The 21,697-nt window shown below is 44.0% G+C and overlaps 1 protein-coding gene across 13 annotated transcripts in view; it reads left to right on the forward strand.

Annotated features, from left to right (window-relative positions):
• The window catches only part of MEGF11 (multiple EGF like domains 11), a 581,277-nt gene that overhangs the window by 448,432 nt on the left and 111,148 nt on the right, over nt 1-21,697 (forward strand). For all 13 annotated transcript variants that reach the window (XM_056571698.1, XM_056571686.1, XM_056571690.1 and 10 more), the window contains one exon: nt 15,333-15,453. In XM_056571698.1, the coding sequence (XP_056427673.1) occupies nt 15,333-15,453 (121 nt within the window). The remainder of the gene's footprint in view (nt 1-15,332; nt 15,454-21,697) is intronic.

The raw sequence follows: 21,697 nt of genomic DNA on the forward strand, positions 1-21,697 counted from the left end.
ACCCCCAGCATGTACGGACAGCGGAAGGGCATGCTGGGTCTTGTAGTTATGCAACAGCCGGAGGCATACTACATTGGCTGGGGATGCTGGGGATTGCAGTTATGCAACAGCTGGAGACACACTGGTTTACTACTTAACTCAGTGTGCCTTCAGCTGTTGCAAAACTACAACTCTCAGCAGTCACCGACAGCCAACGGGCATGCTGGGAGTTGTAGTTATGCAACCACCAGATGCACCACTACAACTCCCAGCATGCACTTTAGCTGATTGTGCAAGCTGGGAGTTGTAGTTACACAACAGCTGAAGGTACACTTTTACATAGAAAGAATGTGCCTTCAGCTGTTGCAAAACTACAAGTCCCAGCATGCCCATAAGGGCATGCTGGGAGTTGTGGTGGTCTGCCTCCTGCTGTTGCATAACTACAGCTCCCAGCATGCCCTTGTTGCATGCTGGGAGCTGTTGCTAAGCAACAGCAGGAGGCTGTCACTCACCTCCAACGATCCAGCAGCACAGGTCAGTCCCTCGTCGTCTCCGCCGCCGCCGCTGCTCCTGGGGCCCCGATCCCAACAGGGACGCCGGGGATCGCGGTCCCCAGCACCGGGGGTCGTCTTCCCGCACCCGCTCACGTCCTCCGGAAGAGGGGCGGAGCGGGTTGCGGGAGTGACACCCGCAGCAGGCGCCCTGATTGGTCGTCCGGTAATCCGGCTGACGAATCAGGGCGATCGTGAGGTGGCACCAGTGCCACCTCACCCCTGCTGGCAATGGCAATCAGCCAGTAATTCCGGGTCATCGGGTCACTGGAGACCCGATTGACCCGGAATCTGCCGCAGATCGCTGGACTGAATTGTCCAGCGATCTGCGGCAATCGCCGACATGGGGGGACATAATGACCCCCCTGGGCGATATGCCGGGATGCCTGCTGAACGATTTCAGCAGGCATCCGGCTCCGGCTCCCCTCCGGCTAGCGGTGGGGGCCGGAAATGCTCAGGGCGTATCCATACGCCCTCGGTCCTTAAGGACTTGGAAACGGGGGCGTATGGATACGCCCTATGTCCTTAAGGGGTTAAAGGGTTACTCAAGTGGAAAAAAAAATTTTTTTATCAACTGGTGCCAGAAAGTTAAACAGATATGTAAATTGCTTCTATATGAAAATCTTAACCCTACCAGTACTTATTCACTGCTGTATGTTCCAGAGGGAGTTCTTTTTCTTTTTTTAATTTCTTTTCTGTCTCACCACAGTGATCTCTGCTGACACCTCTGTCCATGTCAGGAACTGTCCAGAGCAGGAGAGGTTTGCTATGGGGATTTGCTCCTACTCTGCACAGTTCCTGAAATGGACAGAGGTGTCAGCAGAGAGCACTGTGGTCAGACAGAAAATAAATTCAAAAAGAAAAGGACTTCCTGTGGTGCATGCAGCAGCTAATAAATACTGGAGGGATTAAGAATTTGTAATTAACTTTTTGATTAAATGTTGCATTTTTAACTTTCTGACCGTGTACCCCCAGAAATTCAGGTTTCTATTACTACTCAAAAAGGGATGTAGGCAATGGTAGATGTTGCTTTCTGGCAGCAACCAATCACATCATTGTTATTCTAGGAAAAAATGAATATATATATATATATATATATATATATATATATATATATATATACATATATGTGTATATATTATTTATTTACATTTTTTTAAAGTAATAAATATAAGTAAATATATTCCACATCTATGTACAAATTTTAAAGCAGAGCTGAAATAGCTCTTTTGCTGACTATTATTTTTAATTTACATGATAAACTTGTATTATCTTACAAAGAATTATGCATGCTTTGAAATAAGAACTTCATAACATTTGAATAGCAGGGGAGAAATAGACCTTTGCGTCCTAAGAAAGAAAGTCTCGCCAGCTCTCTGGGCCATGTAATGTCCTCATGTTGCCTTGAAAGATGTCCTCTGTTTCTGGCTGCAGGCCTGGATATGAGGGAAGGATATATAGACCTAGGGTCTCGGGGCTGCAAGGTGAACCCTCTGCTCACTTTGCACATCATTAGCTTTATTTATGTTGTATAATGGTTTATTTGAATGTTTAAAATGTATGATGGTAAAATCCATTAGAATTATATTCTATGTTTTATTGTATATGATTGAGATGCAGCACTTATTAGGACCACTTTTGCTTTAGGTTCAGACCATCAGAATTATCAGATAAAGGTTTTACCTGTCAGATCAATGTTGTGTATATTTTAATCTACATATACGATAACATTTTGGGGGACGACTTGTAGAATAATCGAATATTAATCAATTAGTAATACTCAAGATACAAGATACTCAATTAGACTTTTAAGTGCCCTTGTAATAATACATTTCATAGACTTTACTAGGATAAACCCCCAAATATTGACAGCTGCTTGAGAAAGGTGGCTATCTTCACTAGCTACCATAGAGAATGTGTGCATAGATGACTGTTGCTCCATTCTGATGGGAGACTCAGGTCTCTGTTCTTGAGATCATTGGGTCCCAGAGGTCAGACCCCCAGATCAGTCAGTTATTCCCCATCCTATGGTTATGAGATAACTTCTAAAGGGGTTTTCCTGGATTAGCAAAACAACTGATTTCTACAAAAATCTGGCCCACCCCTGTCCTCGGATTGGGAGTGGAATTGCAGCCCAGTTGTCATGACCGACTGGGGGGACAGGGAGAGTGAGCCCTAAACTTACCCTATAAACACTCTCCTTGCCTACTTGCCCATACACCCTAAGCAGTGAATCGACAACATGGAGCCGGTCCCTCCCTGCGCTACAGTGCAGTGGCGTAAAAACAAATAATATACATAGTTGGTCACAGGCCAGAAACAGAAACAGAAAACTACCAGACAACCAACTCTAGATAAACCAAACAGGATACAAATACTAACAGGGCAGAATATAGAGTATTAACAAACAGTTCATAAACCAGATATCAGATAAACGGCAGACATGATAAATGAACAAGACTAGGCATGCAACAAGAATACAGCAGAATCCAAGAGACGCAGGGGATGGACAGAAGAACTGAAAGCTAAAACACGAAACTGATCAGGTAACATTGTAACACTGTTCACACTGGACACACATAACAAACATGAACTTCATAAAAACGAATACTAGAAAACCAAACTCTAAAAGGTAAAGGAAGACTGGTCAGGATACTAGACAAGATATTTCTCAAGATTCAAAACAGGATACATTTCAAGATACAAGACAGAATAAATTCAAAACCAAACTCCACTATGTGGAGGAACAGGACAGGATTCTCACAGTGTGAACACAGACTAAGCAGAACAGACATACATCCTAAAAACCAACAAATAACACAGACTAAAATCTATAATAAACAAGACTATTTAAAGGAGAACTCCAGAATATAAAAATTGTCCCCCATACTGCCGGCATTAAAAAAAAAGAAAGATGTAAATACCTTCCTCCGCTCCCCCGGGGCCTCCGGTAACCGTCTTTGGTCTCTGCCACGATCCTCTTCCTGGTTGCCGGTGGACGGCGAGTCATACTGCGCTCAGCAAATCACCAGCCGTAGTGAAGTCCCGACTTGGCCGGTGATAGGCTGAGCGGCAGTGTGACGTTTTCGGCCCTGGCAGCAGGTGCCGGTGTAGTGAAGAATTTTGTGTCCTGAAGCGTTCGCACACTGCCGCTCAGCCTATCGCTGGCCGATTCGGGACTTCACTGCGGCCGGTATGACTCGCCGACCACCAGAAACCAGGAAGAGGATCGCGGTGGAGACAGGAGCCGGTTACCGGAGGCCCCGGGGGAGCGGAGGAAGGTATGTACATCTTTATTTTTTTACTGCCGGCATTATGGGGGACAATTTTTATATTCTGGAGTTCTCCTTTAACCATGGCTAAAATTCAGATACAACACAAATACAAAGATAATTACAAAGTGCATGCTCAAGCAGCCTTGGAAGTATATTGCACAATCAGACATCATAGTAGTATTATAGCACAAAATAACCAGCAGCTAGAATGCAGGAGAACTGTGATAAAAATAGACATGCCTGAGATCTAATTGGTTCTGAGCATTAACCATTCCCAATCCAGGGAGAGTAGCAAACTGCTCAGAATAAACTAGTGTGTGAATACACACCTAAACAGAAAAATACAAAAACAAATAAACAAACATTGCACCAGTTTTATTTAAATCAATGGATCCAAGTTGTAATACCACAGGACAGGTGTGGTGCTGTTTTTGCAGAAATTTGTTCTATTTTTACATTACGGAATAATCCCTTTGAAGGGATTGCGTGACAATGGCACTCCCTGTTCATGTGATGCATTAGGGAATATAGACATCACAGAAGGAGGTCTAAGGCTGCTTTCACACTACAAATTTCATCCGTTTTAAAGATCCGTTTGATGTTCCGTTATTAAAACCCTGAAAATCGGACATTAAAGGGCTGTTACAAAATCCCCTATGGCCGTTAGAAAATCCCATTATCCCTTTAAATGGGTACTGTCAGATACAAAAACTGCCCCCCTGCCTGCTTGGACACATACTAGTCACTGTGTCCATGCGCCATGGACCCACTTCCTTGATTGACAGCTGTGAGCGCAGGGCTCACAGCTAGAGGAAAAATCCTCCCACTGTCAGCTTGTGTCCCACTACTATTAGTGAGGAGATGTGAGCAGACAGCATACTGAGGGAGGGGGCGGAGACCTGCACAGTGAGGCCATGCCCCCTCCCTTTGAGAGGAATTCAGACTAATGACCTAAATTAAAAGTGTAATAAAAAAATAAAGGTGCTAGACACATAAAAAGGTGTACATGGTCAAGATTAGGTACTGAGTGATATATTAGAAAAAAAAGTTTTTTGGTTGGATCTGATGGGTACGCTTTAAGGACCCGGGGTTTTTCCCTTTTTGCACTTTCGTTTTTTCCTCCTTACCTTTAAAAAATCTAAATCCATATGATGGCTTATTTTTTGCACCACCAATTCTACTTTGTAATGACATCAGTCATTTTACCCAAAAATCTACGATGAAACGGAAAGAAAAATCATTGTGCGACAAAATTGAAGAAAAAACGCCATTTTGTAACTTTTGGGGGCTTCCGTTTCTACGCAGTACATTTTTCGGTAAAAATTACACCTCTTTATTCTGTAGGTCCATACAATTTAAATGATATCCTACTTATATAGGTTTGATTTTGTCGTACTTCTGAAAAAAATCATAACTACATGCAGGAAAATTTATACGTTTAAAATTGTCATCTTCTGACCCCTATAACTTTTTTATTTCGCGTATGGGCTGGTTTGTCGGCTCATTTTTTTACGCTGTGATCTGAAGTTTTTAGCGGTACCATTTTTGTATTGATCGGACTTATTGATCACTTTTTATAAATATAAAAAGTGACCAAAAATACACTATTTTGGACTTTGGAATTTTTTTGCTCATACGCCATTCACCGTGCGGTTTAATTAATGATACACTTTTATAATTTCAACATTTCTGCACGTGGCGATACATATGTTTATTTTTATATACGCTGTTTTTGGGAACATGGGGGGTGATTCAAACTTTTATTAGGGAAGGGGTTAAATGATCTTTATTAACTTTTTTTTCCACTTTTTTTGCAATGTTATAGCATAGGGGGCTATAACACTGCACAAACTGATCTTTTACATTGATCAATGGCATCTCATAGGAAACCATTGATCGATGATTCTGCCGCTTGACTGCTCATGCCTGGATCTCAGGCACTGAGCAGTCATTCAGCGACCGGACACCAGGAAGCAGGTAAGGGGACCCTCCTTGTGTCCTACAGCTGTTCAGGACGCCGCGATTTCACCGCGGCGGTCCCGAACAGCCCCCTGAGCTAACCGGCATTAGTTTAGTTTCACTTTAGACACGGAGAACAACTTTGAACGCCACATCTAAAGGGTTAATAGCGCATGGCACCGCGATCAGTGCCGCATGCTATTAGCCACGCCGTGGCCACGCATTATAGAATGGGAGCGGACGCAGGACGTACAGGTACGTCCTTAAGTAGTTATAGTCTATAGGATTTTTACATCATCTGTTTTAACCCGTCATAGCCTGTTATTAAGAACGGACGTTATTTTTTAAAGGGAAAATGAACGAAAGAAATAGTGCATGCACTATTTCTCCCGTTACTATCTTCCATCACAAAAGAACATCCGTTATTAATAAAGGGCTATAACAGGTTAAAACGGATAATGTAAAAATCCCGTAGACTATAATGGGATTTTCTAACGACCGTATGGGATTTTGTAACGGCCGTTTAACGGCAGATCTTCAGGGTTTTCATAACGGAACATCAAATGGATCTTTAAAACAAATACATTTTATAGTGTGAAAGCAGCCTAATTCTCCATTTATAAAACAGAGTGTAAAACCTTCTCTGGTGGACCTGGCACTTCCATGCTTTATATCATAGACTGCTGCCGAGGGAATGAATGGCCAGACCTGACACTAACAGCTGATAACCTGAGTTGTCTTTGTGCTACATATACTATAAGTCTCCTGGTACTCCTTTACATACTATATATATATATATATACACACAATACAGACCGAAAGTTTGGACACACCTTCTCATTCAGAGTTTTCTTTATTTTCATGACTATGAAAATTGTAGATTCACACTGAAGGCATCAAAACTATGAATTAACACATGTGGAATTATATACATAACAAAAAAGTGTGAAAATATGTCATATTCTAGGTTCTAGCCACCTTTTGCTTTGATTACTGCATTGCACACTCTTGGCATTCTCTTGATGAGCTTCAAGAAGTAGTCACCTGAAATGGTTTTCCAACAGTCTTGAAGGAGTTCCCAGAGATGCTTAGCACTTGTTGGTCCTTTTTGCCTTCACTCTGTGGTCCAGCTCACCCCAAACCATCTTGATTGGGTTCAGGTCTGGTGACTGTAGAGGCCAGGTCATCTGGCGCAGCACCCCATCACTCTCCTTCTTGGTCAAATAGCCCTTACACAGCCTGAAGGTGTGTTTGGGGTCATTGTCCTGTTGAAAAATAAATGATGGTCCAACTAAACGCAAACCGGATGGAATAGCATGCCGCTGCAAGATGCTGTGGTAGCCATGCTGGTTCAGTATGCCTTCAATTTTGAATAAATCCCCAACAGTGTCACCAGCAAAGCACCCCCACACCATCACACCTCCTCCTCCACACCATCACACCTGTGAAGTGAAAACCATTTCAGGTGACTACCTCTTAAAGCTCAACAAGAGAATGCCAAGAGTGTGCAAAGCAGTAATCAAAGCAAAAGGTGGCTACTTTGAAGAACCTAGAATATGACATATTTTCAGTTGTTTCACACTTTTTTTGTATATAATTCCACATTTGTTAATTCATAGTTTTAATGCCTTCAATGTGAATCTACAATTTTCATAGTCATGAAAATAAAGAAAACTCTGAATGAGAAGGCGTGTCCAAACTTTTGGTCTGTACTGTATATATGAACTTGTCATGATGATCTGTCAGCAGGATAGGTGCAAATTCTTAAATTCGTAGTTCGAGACTTGGCCTGACAAAATGCGAGTCAAAATGCCAGAAGTTCCATGCAAAATCTATGGGACTTCCAGATTTCACATCATGTCGAGCCAAGTTTTGGGATATTAAAAGGCCAATTACACAGATCATCATGACAGGTACCTTTTTAAGCATTACTGTCATATGTATAAACTTTTTATATGTCATCCAGACGTATCGTGAGTTATAGTGCACTTCACTTTCCAGCCAACCTTCCAATTGATGCACTTCTTTATAAGGTTATTTCTTAGGCTGTAACTCACTATCGCATCAGGTCTCACGACTGAGACCTAGTGTGATCTAAACTTTGAACGACGTGTCAAAAGTTTCTACACTTTCAAGGGAAAATATCTTATCATCATGTAAAGAATATAAACATGTTTTCAACATAAAAACTTAATATTAGCAATTAATTGTTTTCTATCTAAGCAAGAATAGGTGATAACTTGCGGATCGGCAACTTGCAGTGTTTGGCAATGATGGGAAAGCCCATAGGGAATGAATGGAGCTGTGGTCGTGCAAGCATGGCCTGCTTTGTTCATTCAGAGCTTCATTTTTACTTCATTCTAGGAATTGTCAGGTGTCCCAATAATGAACCCCAAGGATCTGGAAGTTTTCTGGGGAATGCATTTTTATTTATCCGCTAATCTATATGCTCCTCATAATATATTTAGCTCTGATTCCGTCACTAAGAGGTCTACAAAAAGCAAATCATAGACATGGATTTCACAGACTTTAATGTATGCAGGCCTGCTTCACGCATTCACGTATACAAGCAATAACACTACAAATTATAACATATAAACCAATCACTATGACATATGGATTCAAATCTCCTACATGGTCCAAATGCAGATTTTTGCAGTATTGTGGATGGCAGAAAAATATATAATCTGTCATTTTTTATAGACTTTTTGAATTGTTCATCATCTGATGAAATTCCAAAGATAAAAAAAACTAACAAAACTCTAAACAATACTGCTGGCTCATTGCTATATTACCTACAACCTTGTCAAGTAATGAAAATGACCCAGGACTTAGAAGAAGTTACCACTCTCATCTGCATGTCTCCGTCAGGTCAGCAATCTGTTTTTACAGGGGAAAAAAATCAATATGATGTAGATTTAGTATTAGAACAGAATTGTGCATTTCTGAAACACTCTCTGATCTAAGCTGAATCATTTATAATGTGAGTTTCTGATACATCCTCAAGGGGTTTGGCTTGTGCTGAAACACCAAAAAGCAAGAAATACTGGAAAGATTATTAATCTTTCTACTGCAAAGAAAACGTATGGGACTTCTGTAGTTATTATTATATAATATGGGATCTCAAACAATGTCTACGATGGCATTGCTGCCATGACTGCTGCTTTGAGATATGAAACCACTACTTTATTGGCATTCTCCAATTTGCACTGTAAAATGCAGATTGCATTACAATTTTTAAGAAAACTCATTATATAAGTTGTATATAGCATTTATCATCCATTTTCTACCCACAGGCTTCATTTATAATTGTCAGTTGTCTTTATAATGTCTTCTTTAGGGTATGTTCACACGGCGGAACTTCTGTGCGGAATTCTGCAGAAGAATTCCACAGGGACATTCCGTTGCAACAGAAGCCCATTGATTTCAGTGGGATTCTGCTGCACTGTTCACATTGCAGAATTCCCACGGAAGAAATAACAAAAATTCCGATGCCACAGAAAGAATAGACATGTCTATTATTTCTGCGGATTCCACAAGGAAATGCATTGCCGTCTATGAGAAGTTGCATTTTCAAGCGGTCCTAGCACCTAATGGATTAGTCAAATGTGCGGAATGTCTGCACGTGTTTTCCATGCGGACATTCCACACATTTTCCGCCATGTGAACGCAGCCTTACATTGCACACACACAGAGGAGGAGTTCCTGCTCCCTTTTATAGGGCACACCCTCAGAAGCATCAGCTGCATGGAGGATCATATAGAGCAGTTGTTACGCCGAGCGCTCCGGGTCCCCGTTCCTCCCCGGAGCGCTCGCCTCATCTTCGTTGTTGCAGCGCCCCGGTCAGATCCACTGACCGGGTGCGCTGCGGTCCCGCCTTCAGCCGGGATGCGATTCGCGATGCGGATAGCGCCCGCTCGCGATGCGCACCCCGGTCCCCGTACCTGACTCGCTCTCCCTCGGTCCTGTCCCGGCGCGCGCGGCCCCGCTCCCTAGGGCGCGCGCGCGCCGGGTCTCTGCGATTTAAAGGGCCAGTGCACCAATGATGGTGCCTGGCCCAATCTTCCCAATTAGCTTAATTGGCTCCCACCTGTGCACTTCCCTATATCACCTCACTTCCCCTGCACTCCCTCGCCGGATCTTGTTGCACTTGTGCCTAGTGAAAGCGTTCCCTTGTCTGTTCCTAGTCCGTGTTCCTGACCTCCTGCCGTTGCCCCTGACTACGATCCTTGCCGCCTGCCCCCGACCTTCTGCTACGTCCGACCTTGCTTCTGCCTACTCCCTTGTACCGCGCCTATCTTCAGCATCTTCAGCAGCCAGAGAGGTGAGCCGTTGCTAGTGGATACGACCTGGTCACTACCGCCGCAGCAAGACCATCCCGCTTTGCGGCGGGCTCTGGTGAAAACCTGTAGTGGCTTAGAACCGGTCCACTAGCGCGGTCCTCGTCATCCCTCTCTGGCACAGAGGATCCACTACCTGCCAGCCGGCATCGTGACAGCAGTCCTGAGTGGTGTAAGCTTTGACTCAAAAACTGGGGTAAGACATATCACTTACCAGAACCTTCAGCAGCTCCTCTGTGTTTATCTATGGCTGTCATGTATCCTAAGTGACTTGGTCATTCTCATAATGAAATTCAATTTTTCACAATAAATGATAAGTTTAGTAAGAAAGGGGTTGAAGAAAAGAGTCTGACAAGTGGAGAAAGGAGCAGTTTCTTAAATTGCTTTGTAGGATTGCTTAATGCAAAATTTGTTGAATATGAGGTGACCAATGGGGATCACAGTGTCGTCCTCCTCTTTTTTATTTAGTAATTTTAGGATAAAAAAAATACAAATTATTATTTAATTAATGTCATGACTACTATTCTATATTACCCCAATAGCTATGGATGTGACATTTATTATCCTACCTCGCTGCCATCCTGAGATACTTGCTATTGTGTTTCAAACTACGTCTATCTCCTGGTTGTGGCATGAAATCTGCCATGGTGAATATGAGAAAACCATTTTACATTATTCATCTTAGATCCTCTCCTAGAACATCTCTTCTGATCAGAAGGAAAATCAGATCTAGGCACAGAGAAATGATTCCCCAAAGAATTGTTAGAGAATGCTTTACCTCTCTATTATTCCAAGATCCGATTCTTCCTATGATCTGAAGGATGTGCGGTGTGCGGATCTCCTGAAAGTGATGTGCAGAGATGACTTTTGATTTATCCTGGTATGTGTGTGTGTGCGTGGAAAAATGTTGTTTTTTCCAGAAGTAATAACCGGTAGATTATACGTGTTAGAATTTCATATATGTAGATAGATGTTGTATGACAGTTTTCCAAGACCTGGAAACTTTTGATAGCCTGTACTTCACCCCTGCCCTTTCTTGAAAGTTGTGCTCCAACTTCCTCCACTTCCATAAAGTGTGCACAGAGGAGCCTGTACAGAATGGTTCTGGCTAATAAACTGTCCTGTTCCTTGGTTTGATGATAATCTCCTTGGGAGTAATTAGCTGCAACCGGGAGATCTGCTACACATCATTACAGAGGGATTAGAGTGGTGGAGGGATCACAAGACTGCTTAACACTGGAGGGGGACTATCCTCATAGCGTCAGATGAAAGGCGCCCTAGCTTCCCATATGATTTATATAATGGACTAATAAAGAAATACATATGAATAATACATACATAAGCATGTGTATGTGGAGTTCTATACAGGCTGCGATACTGACTGCTAGAAACAGCAGTAGATGTTATCGGATAATTGTTCCTGAGCTTTACTACTGTCTACCCCCATAGGTAAGGTAGGTTGTAGGCTAATTTTCTGCATTTACACAAAGTCACTTGTAGTCTTTTATCCATATCAAGCATGAACATGTGTAAAGGAGTCAAGCACTCAACCTGAAAGTCCTAAATTCTGCTCCCAAAAAACGTTTGTTCCTAAATTTACAATTGCTTCTTGGTCACTTGGTGTTAATGGGCATTAATCTATATCATCCGCTGTTCGGGAAGTTAAAGCTATCACTGGAAACCATGCACATTAGTGTAGACCAGTGGTTCTTAACCTGGGTCCGATCGAACCCCAGGGGTTCGGCGAGTCAGTCCCAGGGGTTCGGCGGGGGAGGTCGCAACAGGACAGGCAAACCAAGCAATTGCTTGGGGCCCCGAGCTGGCCCGGGGCCCCGAGCAGAGCCGGTGTTTGCCCGTCCTGTAGCGACGGGGCAATACCCCCCCATCACTATTAACTCCCTGCGGCCCCAGGTTAAGTTTAAAAACGCAGGGCCGCCGGGACATAGCGCACGCCGGGACGTCGCTGACATCCCATGCGTGCCCCCATGGAAACAAATGCATCAAGGACGGTAGGATAGAGAAGAGGGGAGACACGCGCTGGCCAACTTGGTAAGTGACCAGCGGCACATCATCTTCGGTGCTCCGACCACCGGTCCCGGGACCTACTGCTATAGCCGAAGCGGTGGACACTGAAGTGGGCAGTACACAGGCATATACTGTATATGGCTGGAGGCTGTATGTCTGTGGGGGAACACTGCCTACATCAGTGGTCTTCAACCTGTGGACCTCCAGATATTGCAAAACTACAACTCCCAGCATGCCCGGACAGCCAACGGCTGTCCAGGCATGTTGGGAGTTGTAGTTTTGCAACATCTGGAGGTCCACAGGTTGAAGACCACTGGCCTACATAATGTGGGGGAACACTGCCTGCCTAATGTGGGGGAACTCTGCCTTCGCCTAATTTGTGGGGGAACACTGCCTGCACCTAATGTGTCTTAATGGTTTTGTTCTTTAATGGTTTTGTTCATTTTTTTGCACCTATGTATAAATATATACTTAAATATATACCTCCTATGTTTTGAATTTGAAAAAATAATATTTTATTTTTCCAATTAAGAAGGGTTCGGTGAATGCGCATATGAAACTGGTGGGGTTCAGTACCTCCAACAAGTTTAAGAACCACTGGTGTAGACAGTGGTGCCACGTTTTCCTATCTAGGCTAATTCTGAGAGTGACAATGGGTGATTAAAAGGATTTATAAAAAAAATAAAAAATACAGAAAAATAGCTATATGTGTCTGAATGCTTACTTAAAGATGTCACTATAGTACAACATTTATTATTTCTAATTTTAATTATCTAGCCCAGCTCTGTGCAGCACAGTTGTTTTTTGCTTTGGGTTGAATTACCTATGTAAGGAACTACAGCTCCCATGATTCCTTTCTATGGCAAGGTGTAAGGCATTGCTGTAATTACTACCTGTCTTTAAAGAGAATACCTGATTACTAAGACACTTTTCTGCTACTCACTGACACTGTAGTATCTTTACCTCTTGAGAGACAGTATGGGTGAGGGGATAGCCATTGTTGAGTAGACATGTGCAATTCGTTTCGTAACGAACATGGAATTAAACGAATTTTCCCATTTTCGGATGTTCGTTACGAAAAGAATGCACAAAAAAAAAATTACTAAATCCCGAAAAAGCATACGAATACGAATATACAGTTAAGGAATGCATTCGTTAACTAACGCATAACGAATATGAATGTTAACAAACAACGAATGCATTCGTTATCAGTATACCGAATGTCGGGGCCATGCATCAACTGTTATCCGGCAGCGCATAATGCTTCAGCTGCTGCTGGATAGCAGTTGAAGCAGCCCGGGCAGGTTCACTCACCTTTCCGCGCTGCTTCGGGCCTTCCTCCGGTGGGTCCTGGGCTGGTCCGGGGCCTTCATACGGGTCTCCCTCTGACGTCGTCATGACGCCGTCGCGCACGCCGTCCCGTCATCCAATGGGAACGGCGTGCGGCAGCGACGTGATGACGTCGCTACAGAGGCCCAGTAAGGCCTTGTGGCAGACAACGGAGGACCGGAGAAGACCAGGAGAGCCCAGCAGAGCCCAGCGGAGTACCGAAGAGGACTAGGAGAGCCCAGCGGAGGCCCGCGGACATCATCGGGAGCAGCGGGGACAGGTGAGTAGGACTTTACTTTTTTACATTGCACGAATCCCTCAACATATGAATTACCATCGTATGTTGAGGTATCACTAGACATGTGCAGAACCAAAAATCAGAATTAACGAAGGCATTTGTTGTTTTTAACGAATGCATCCGTTTTTTAAATGAAAAACATTTTCGCGTATGCATCCGAAAACCGAATATGACGAATGCACAGCATTCCGAATATTCACACAACCGAACATTTTTAAAAAACAAAAACGAACAAAACGAAAAAAAAAACGAAATTTTTGGTTCTGCACATGTCTATTGTTGAGTATAGATGACAGAGAAAAGGCTTGTGTAGGTGACCTCTTCTTAGTAGTACCTGGAATTGTTCCTGATTAAAAATAATAGGTTATTCACAAAATGTCCTGATGTATAGCTCCTGTGCCTCTACATTGCCAAAGAGCCATGCAAAACAGTCTTTAAATGAATGATATGAGTGTATTTAACCTCTGCCCTTTACCTTACACCAATAAATCCAGTGTGACCAGATCAGCGCTAACAAGAAAATACAGCAGACCGTGACTCTCAGCACACTTGCTTCTCAACCTGTATTCATAAATATTAAGTGTGTGTTTTGTCGGCACTAGCCAAAAAACCTGTCCACTCTCTTACGTTGAAACAGTCGATTGTAAGGCATTGCAAGGTCCCCGGAGCCCGTACTTTCAACAGTTCATATAACGAGAAGCTGAGAAATTCTGTGGCGGTAGAACTTGTGATTGGAATTTCAGAGTAGATATTTGGGACAAGTAGAAGGTCATCTAAGATGGAGATGGAGCTGCCGCCGAGGGGACAACCGCCTCTGAGGCCATCAGCTCTGATCGGCACATTCTTTAGGTCTTTGTGATTTCGCTGACAGGAGGGTATTTGTGTCTCTTCAGCAACTTCCCCCGTCAGGTCACTCTCCTAATCAGGTTCAAAATGTTAATTACTGCGTCTGCCAGAATAATTGGGGCAAGTTTCTCAGCTCGTGATTGTCATCTAGTAGGAAAGACTAGCGTTCTCCATATCTGGGATGGTCCTCCTCCAATTAGAAGATAAGTTAACCCATTGTGCATCAAAAAAAACAACAATCTATGGATTTAGTACTTTTCCTTTTGAGAAAACAGCAATACAGTTCTTTTATCCATGTGTTCTTCATGTTGTCTGAGAGAAGTGGCACTTAGAGAGGGGAGAAGGATTTTCTGTAAATACAGCGGTATTACAATACTTAAGTAAGGAAGTTAATTCAGTCAGATGTCTGACTCTGCCTTAATGCCAACCAGGTTCCTTCTCTATTACTGATGACTATACTGTGTGATTAATGGGCTTGAACTTTACACCAGGGCCTGAAAGGTAGCGCTTTTTATTCTACTCGCATTTAATGATCTCCAGCAGACAACTGTTTGTGGCATTTTAGCTAAAACACATTATTGCACTGAGAAGAGCATGGACCCACCATAAATTACATGACAAATGACTGCCACTACATGAGGATCCTTTCCATCACCGATTGCGATGCAGTGTGTCTTATAGAAATTCCCGACCACTCGTCCTAATTAAAACTATTGTGTTGTCGTTTCAGGGACAGGACTGTTCTATGCTGTGTTCCCCGGGAACATTTGGTACTGACTGCTTGTCAGTGTGTAACTGCAAGAATGGCGCTGCCTGCTCTCCAGTGGATGGTTCTTGTCTGTGCAGAGAAGGTATAAAATGTTTTTGTTTTTTTATCTAATAACAAATTCTTTACGAGGCATCAAGAACTGAAGAAATACGTCTTTGTGTAATATCCTCATTCTCCAGTACTACAAAACACATGTCCCAGCATTCTTAAATTATTAAAAACTCAGTGGCAAAGATGTATCACTTGTATCTTTGTGTGCAGCGGCACACGCATAGACTTTGCTTTTAGAATTATGGACTCATTTATTAACATGGTGCACATATGTGTGTTTCTTGGTGCATCGGGAGATGCGACAAAATACACCAAGAATCAATCCTCCAATCTGACATTGCCGCCATACAGTTTTTTCAGACCAGTTTTACTTGAGTAAATTTGTCTAATTTCTAAGCCGTTTTTGGTTGCCCATTTTTTTTTTTTGCCATTTTTATTTTATCTTATCTGACAGATAAGTGGCAAAAACATAATGGGGGAGATTTATTATTGTTTTTTTTAAGTGTTTTTGAAGTCATTTATTTGTGCTTTGGTTTTGCATACATGCAACATATTTTTTATACTATCGCAGTGGGGTTGTTAAATTTGGCACCCGTAAGCAAAAAACAATAAATCACTTCAGAAGACCATTTTGTATGATTCCTCTGGAGGGAAACTGATGCCAGAACTGATCCCATTCATGTGAATGGGACAGTTCACAATCATCCAGCGTCTAAATTTTGACGCCGGATGGTTGGACACGCCGGGGGCATCTTGCCGCATTTCCCTGTTGGTTGCCCAGAAACAATGGAGACTGGATGCCATACAACTGATGACAAGTTGTCAACAGTCGTGGCATCAGTTGCGTTTTTAGCCTATGCCAGGTCTAAGCTGGTGTAGATTTGCAATGTTTTGGAGGGCTTTGTGACTTATTGTGCGACATTCACACTTATCACTGCAAAGTAAAAACTGAAATTGACTTTTGTAAGATCGTTTTCAGCTTTTTGCTTGCAATCAAAAGTCGCCAAAAAAAGTGCTATGGTGCACGTGCGGCATTTCATGCACCAAGTATAAGCAAAAACCCTCCACTTAGTACAATGACAAATCTCCCCCATAGTAAATAGGGGCCTGTACATGACCCCTCCTCTACTTACATACGATGTAGAACTACCCCTTAAAGGGGTACTCCGGTGAAAACCTTTTTTCTTTTAAATCAACTGGTGGCAGAAAGTTAAACATATTTGTAAATTACTTCTATTAAAAAGGAAATTCCTTTCTTTTTGGAACACTGATGACATCACGAGCCAGTGCTCTCTGCTGATATCTCTGTCCATTTAAGCAACCATGCATAGCAGATGCATAGCAGATGTATGCTAAGGGCAGCATGGTGGCTCAGTGGTTAGCGCTGCTGCCTTGCAGTGCTGGGTACTTGGGTTCAAATCCCACTAAGGACAACAATAAATAAAGCGTTATTATGATTATAATAACGTCAGCAGAGAGAACTGTGCTCGTGATGTCATCATAGAGCATTCCAAAAAGAAAAGAATTTCCTCTGTAGTATTCAGCAGCTAAAAAGTACAGGAAGGATTAAAAAATTTTAATAGAAGTAATTTAAAAATATGTTTAACGTTCTGCCATCAGTTGATTTAAAAGAAAAAAGGTTTTTTTTTCTGGAAGTTTTTGGATATGTGCCACTGCAGTTTTTGAGCCAAAGTCAGAAGTGAGGAGAAGTTTTCTATGTCCTATTTCTTTTGAATACGCTTCTGGCTTTGGCTCAAAAACTGCAGTGGCAGTATTCCAAAACTGCCAGAAAAAAACCAAGTGGAAACTTAGCCTAAGAGGAGTTACCATTTATGACATTATATAACTTCCGACTAGAAGTTGTTACTGTCATTTATGAAACCACATTTTCCCCGTGTAATGTGAACATTTTGGCTTTGTAATACATTGGAGGAAAAGGATCAGCAGCTGCCTGAAATCTTTGTTGCTGCTCATCTCGATATAAGGCCAAAATCTCTAATACAGCTGATTCTCTTTTGCCCAAACATAAAAGAGGCTAAGAATTAAGATCAGTGGTTTCCAAACTTTGTACCCCAGCTGTTGCAAAACTACAACTCCCAGCATGCTTGGACAGCCAAGGGCTTTCCGGCATGCTGGGAGTTGTAGTTTTGCAACAGCTGGGGGTACAAAATTTGGTGACCACTGAACTAAATCATCTAGAGATCCGACAACTACACTGTGGCTAATGCCATTGGACATTTTCTACAGATCATATTCATTGAGGATCTGGTTTGATTATTGCTTTTTGGTTACATTTCCTAACTGTATGAGACTCAGGTTAGATCCATTGATACTGTAAATGGATAAGTGACAGGTCTTGGACTAAACATTATAATATTTTTCATTTTATTTACTGTGTTTATAAGGGATGAGCTAATCGAACCTGACTAGTCCAAATTCGCTCAGAATTTCATGACAAATTCGATTCGCAAAGAATGCGAATATCGTCGCTATTTGATCACGTGAATCGCTACATTAAACTCCATTTAGGGAACAAGGGTAGGCAGGATGACCCTGAATCACATGCAGCATGCAGCCTATCAGCAGCCAGCCACCTCTGGGATGTCACAGCCCCATATAATCAGCAGTCATCTTGCGGAGAGAGAGAGAGGGAGAGGGGGAGAGAGGGAGAGGGAGAGGGGGAGAGAGGGAGAGGGAGAGAGAGAGAGAGAGAGAGAGAGAGAGAGAGAATTGTGTGTTGCACAGAAAAGCATTTTTACAGCAGCCATTCACCTCCCAGTCACATCAGCATTGTATTACAGAGAGGGAGAGAGAGCAGTGTGTTGCACAGAAAAGCTTTTTTACAGCAGCGGTTCTCCTCAAACCCAAATCCAGCCTAAAAGCACTGAAAGGGAAGAGAGTGTGCTGCAGCACTGGTGTGTACTACTGGGGTTGTAGACAAATACTGTTTTAAGCGTACTGGTGCACATTGTCCTCCCCTCATAAGTGCATACCACATATGTACATCTAAGTGGTGTACAATTTTGTTCCTGTTAAAGTCTTAAGGGCCTAGATACTGTGAAAGGCCAGCCAAAAGTAGGCACCTGCTGATGTTGTAGAAAATACTGTTTTAAGCGTAGTGGAGCGCATTGTCCTCCCCTCATGAGTGCATACCACATATGTACATCTCAGTGGTGTACTATTTTGTTCCTGTTAAAGTCTTAAGGGCCTAGATACTGTGAAAGGTCAGCCAAAAGTACAAATCTGCTGGTGTTGTAGACAAATACTGTTTTAAGCGTAGTGGAGCGCATTGTCCTCCCCTCATAAGTGCATACCACATACGTACATCTAAGTGGTGTACTATTTTGTTCCTGTTAAAGTCTTAAGGGCCAAGATACTGTGAAAGGCCAGGCAAAAGTACACACCTGCTGGTGTTGTAGGCAAATACTGTTTTAAGCGTAGAGGAGCGTATTGTACTCCCCTCATATATGAACTAAGTAAGTCAGGCAGAGAAGTGCCAGGATGTGTACAGAGGAGTGGCAGAGGCCTAAATTCATCAGAGAGGGACTAGGGGCGAGTAGCAGCAGGAGTCGCAGCGAGAGGACTGAGCTCCCGGTATCAGCTAGCGGTTGTGTTTCGACCACCAACCCATCTACCGTCATCGATTGGTTAACAGGGTCATCCACTTCATCAGAAGTGACATCTGACACCCCCAGTCAACAGGCGGTGTGTTCCTCAGACACAACCCTCAGTTGGCATGGAACGGGAGCAGTCCCTGTTCTCCCATTGCCTCTGTCCTATGCTGTTCCCTCCCCCACAGAAGTGTCTTATGCTGTGGGTTCAGCTCCACTATTTAGTGAGGACGATCTACTAGACGACAGTCAGCAGCTACTGCCCAGCCAAGAAGTGGAGGAGACATCCGCTTCTTCATCATCAGGAGAAGAGGGTTGCAGGTTGCCTGTGAGGCAGCAGCTAAGCCAACAAGGTTGTAGCATGATTGGCAGTCAGCATGGTGGCAGAAGTTTAAAGCCTGGAGCCAAATGTGCCCGGGGTAGACCACCTGCTTTGCGGCAGCCTACCTTCCCGGGAGGTAGTGGAACAGGGGTTCCTGGAGTTGGCGGCAGTAGCAGTCAATCAGTTTGGACTGTTGGTGGGAAAATCAGCTACTCCGCGGAGTGGCAGTTTTTCATCAAGCATCCGGAGGATGTTAACCTGGCCACATGCAAGATGTGTCGGCAGAAGGTGAAGCATGGCCAGGGTCCCAATGTTGGCACTACGGCGCTGTGTCAACATATGCAGCGTCACCATAAAGCGTCCTGGGAGAACCATGGCTCCTATGTGGTGGTCCAGTCTGCTGCATCACCCAGTGGCACGCCGCGTCCTGTTTCAGCCAGCCAAGGCTCCGCCACCTCAGCCGAAGGGAGCTTTGTGTCATACCCATCTTCTGTTGCTCTAGATGCTCCTGCTACTCCTATCTCGAGTCAGTAAATCTGCTAGCAATCCAAGAGACAACAGTATGTGCCCACTCATCCAACGGCACAGAAGCTGAATGTGCTTGTGTCCAAGTTGCTGGTGATGCAGTCCCTCCCTTTTCAAGTGGGGGACTCAGCACCTTTCAGAGAACTGATGGCTTGTGCCAAGCCGAGGTATAGAGTCCCAAGCCGTCATTTCTTTGCGAAAAAGACAGTACTAGCCCTGCACAATTTTGTGGAACAGAAGGTGGGCCAGTCCTTGAGGCTGTTGATGTGTACCAAAGTGCATGGCAGTGCCAACGTGTGGAGCTGTAACTACAGTCAGGGACAATACATGTCCTTTACAGCCAACTGGGTGAATGTGGTTCCTGCACAGCCACAAAAGCAACTTGGACAGGTCACGCCGCTTCCACCTCCATGCTCTCAGGCCATTGGTCCTGTGATAGTGTGCGACTCAGCCTCCACCGTGTTTTCAGCATCCACTGCATGGACAAGTCTCAGTGCCCCTTCAGCATACCATATGTGCAGGGCAAGGCGGTGTCACACTGTTCTTCACATGGTTTGCCTTGGCGAATGGAGTCCCACAGGGGAGGAACTGTTAAAGTCATTCATCAAGAAATCGAATCATGGCTTACTCAGGAAATAGGAACCATGGTGACGGGAAGAACATCTTGTCTGCACTGCGACAAGGAAGCCTGAGACATGTGCCCTGCATGGCACACATGTTCAATCTGGTTGCCAAGCGGTTCCTGAAGTGTTACCCCCCATTTGCATGCACTTCAGCCACTCGTACACCGCAAAGCACACCCTCCTTGAGCTGCAGCATCAGAACGGCATTGCCCAACATAGTCTGATTTGCGACGTTTCCACATTTTGGAATTCCACCCTCCATATGTTGGACTGACTACACGAACAGAGAAAAGCCATCACCGATTTCTTGATGATCCAACCGGATAGGGGGACTCCCCTGTGTAACTTTATTGTCAACCAGTGTCAGCTCATACGTGAAACGTGCCGTTTTCTCTGGCCCTTTGAGGAAGCCACATTATTAATCAGTTGCCAGGATTACTTCATCTACTACAACACGTGTTGAAAACGATGGCTGGTCAGAGCACTGGAGATGTGGCGCCTACATCTCATGGCCAAATGAGCCCTGTGGGGGCTGAACTGGAGGAGGAGGAGGGGCACAGTGGAGCACAGTTTAGGTTTTGCCAAATGGGCGGTTTTTCTATTCATCTGACAAGAGAGGAGGAGCAGGAGCAGCTAAAGGAGCGGGATGACTTCTGGCTCTCCCCCTTATTGGACTCTCGCTACCGGCACAAAATGGGGGCCTTTTTTTCACTGACTGAGAGGGAGGACAAACTGACCTACTACAGAGACATCCTACATAGTCACTTGGCCGATGCCTATCTGTGCCATCGTCCATCCTCTCGCAGGTCTGACTTGGGGGGCCCTCTGCGCTCACCTTCCACTGCCATGGCTGCTGGGGAGGGGTGGGGTGGCAGTACCAGCTCCATCAGCAGCAGCCTGAGTCTACAGTCGCTGATGAGTACCTTTCTTCACCCGCATAGTGAAGCAACTCATCAGCAGCAGGAAGACTTGCAGCAGGACCTTAACCAGCAGGTGGTGGCATACCTTGACATGCCCATGCCAACAGACCTTGAAGATCCGCTGGACTTCTGGGCAGCCAAACTTTATTTGTGGCCGCACCTAGCAGAGTTTGCCCTGTAAAAGCTTTCCTGCCTGGCCAGTAGTGCCATCAAAGCGAGTGTTCAGTGCGGCGGGGGCCATAGTAACCCCAAGGAGAACTCGTCTGTCCACGAA

This window comes from Hyla sarda, chromosome 4, assembly GCF_029499605.1.
Source record: "Hyla sarda isolate aHylSar1 chromosome 4, aHylSar1.hap1, whole genome shotgun sequence".
NCBI classification, from domain to species: Eukaryota; Metazoa; Chordata; class Amphibia; order Anura; family Hylidae; genus Hyla; species Hyla sarda.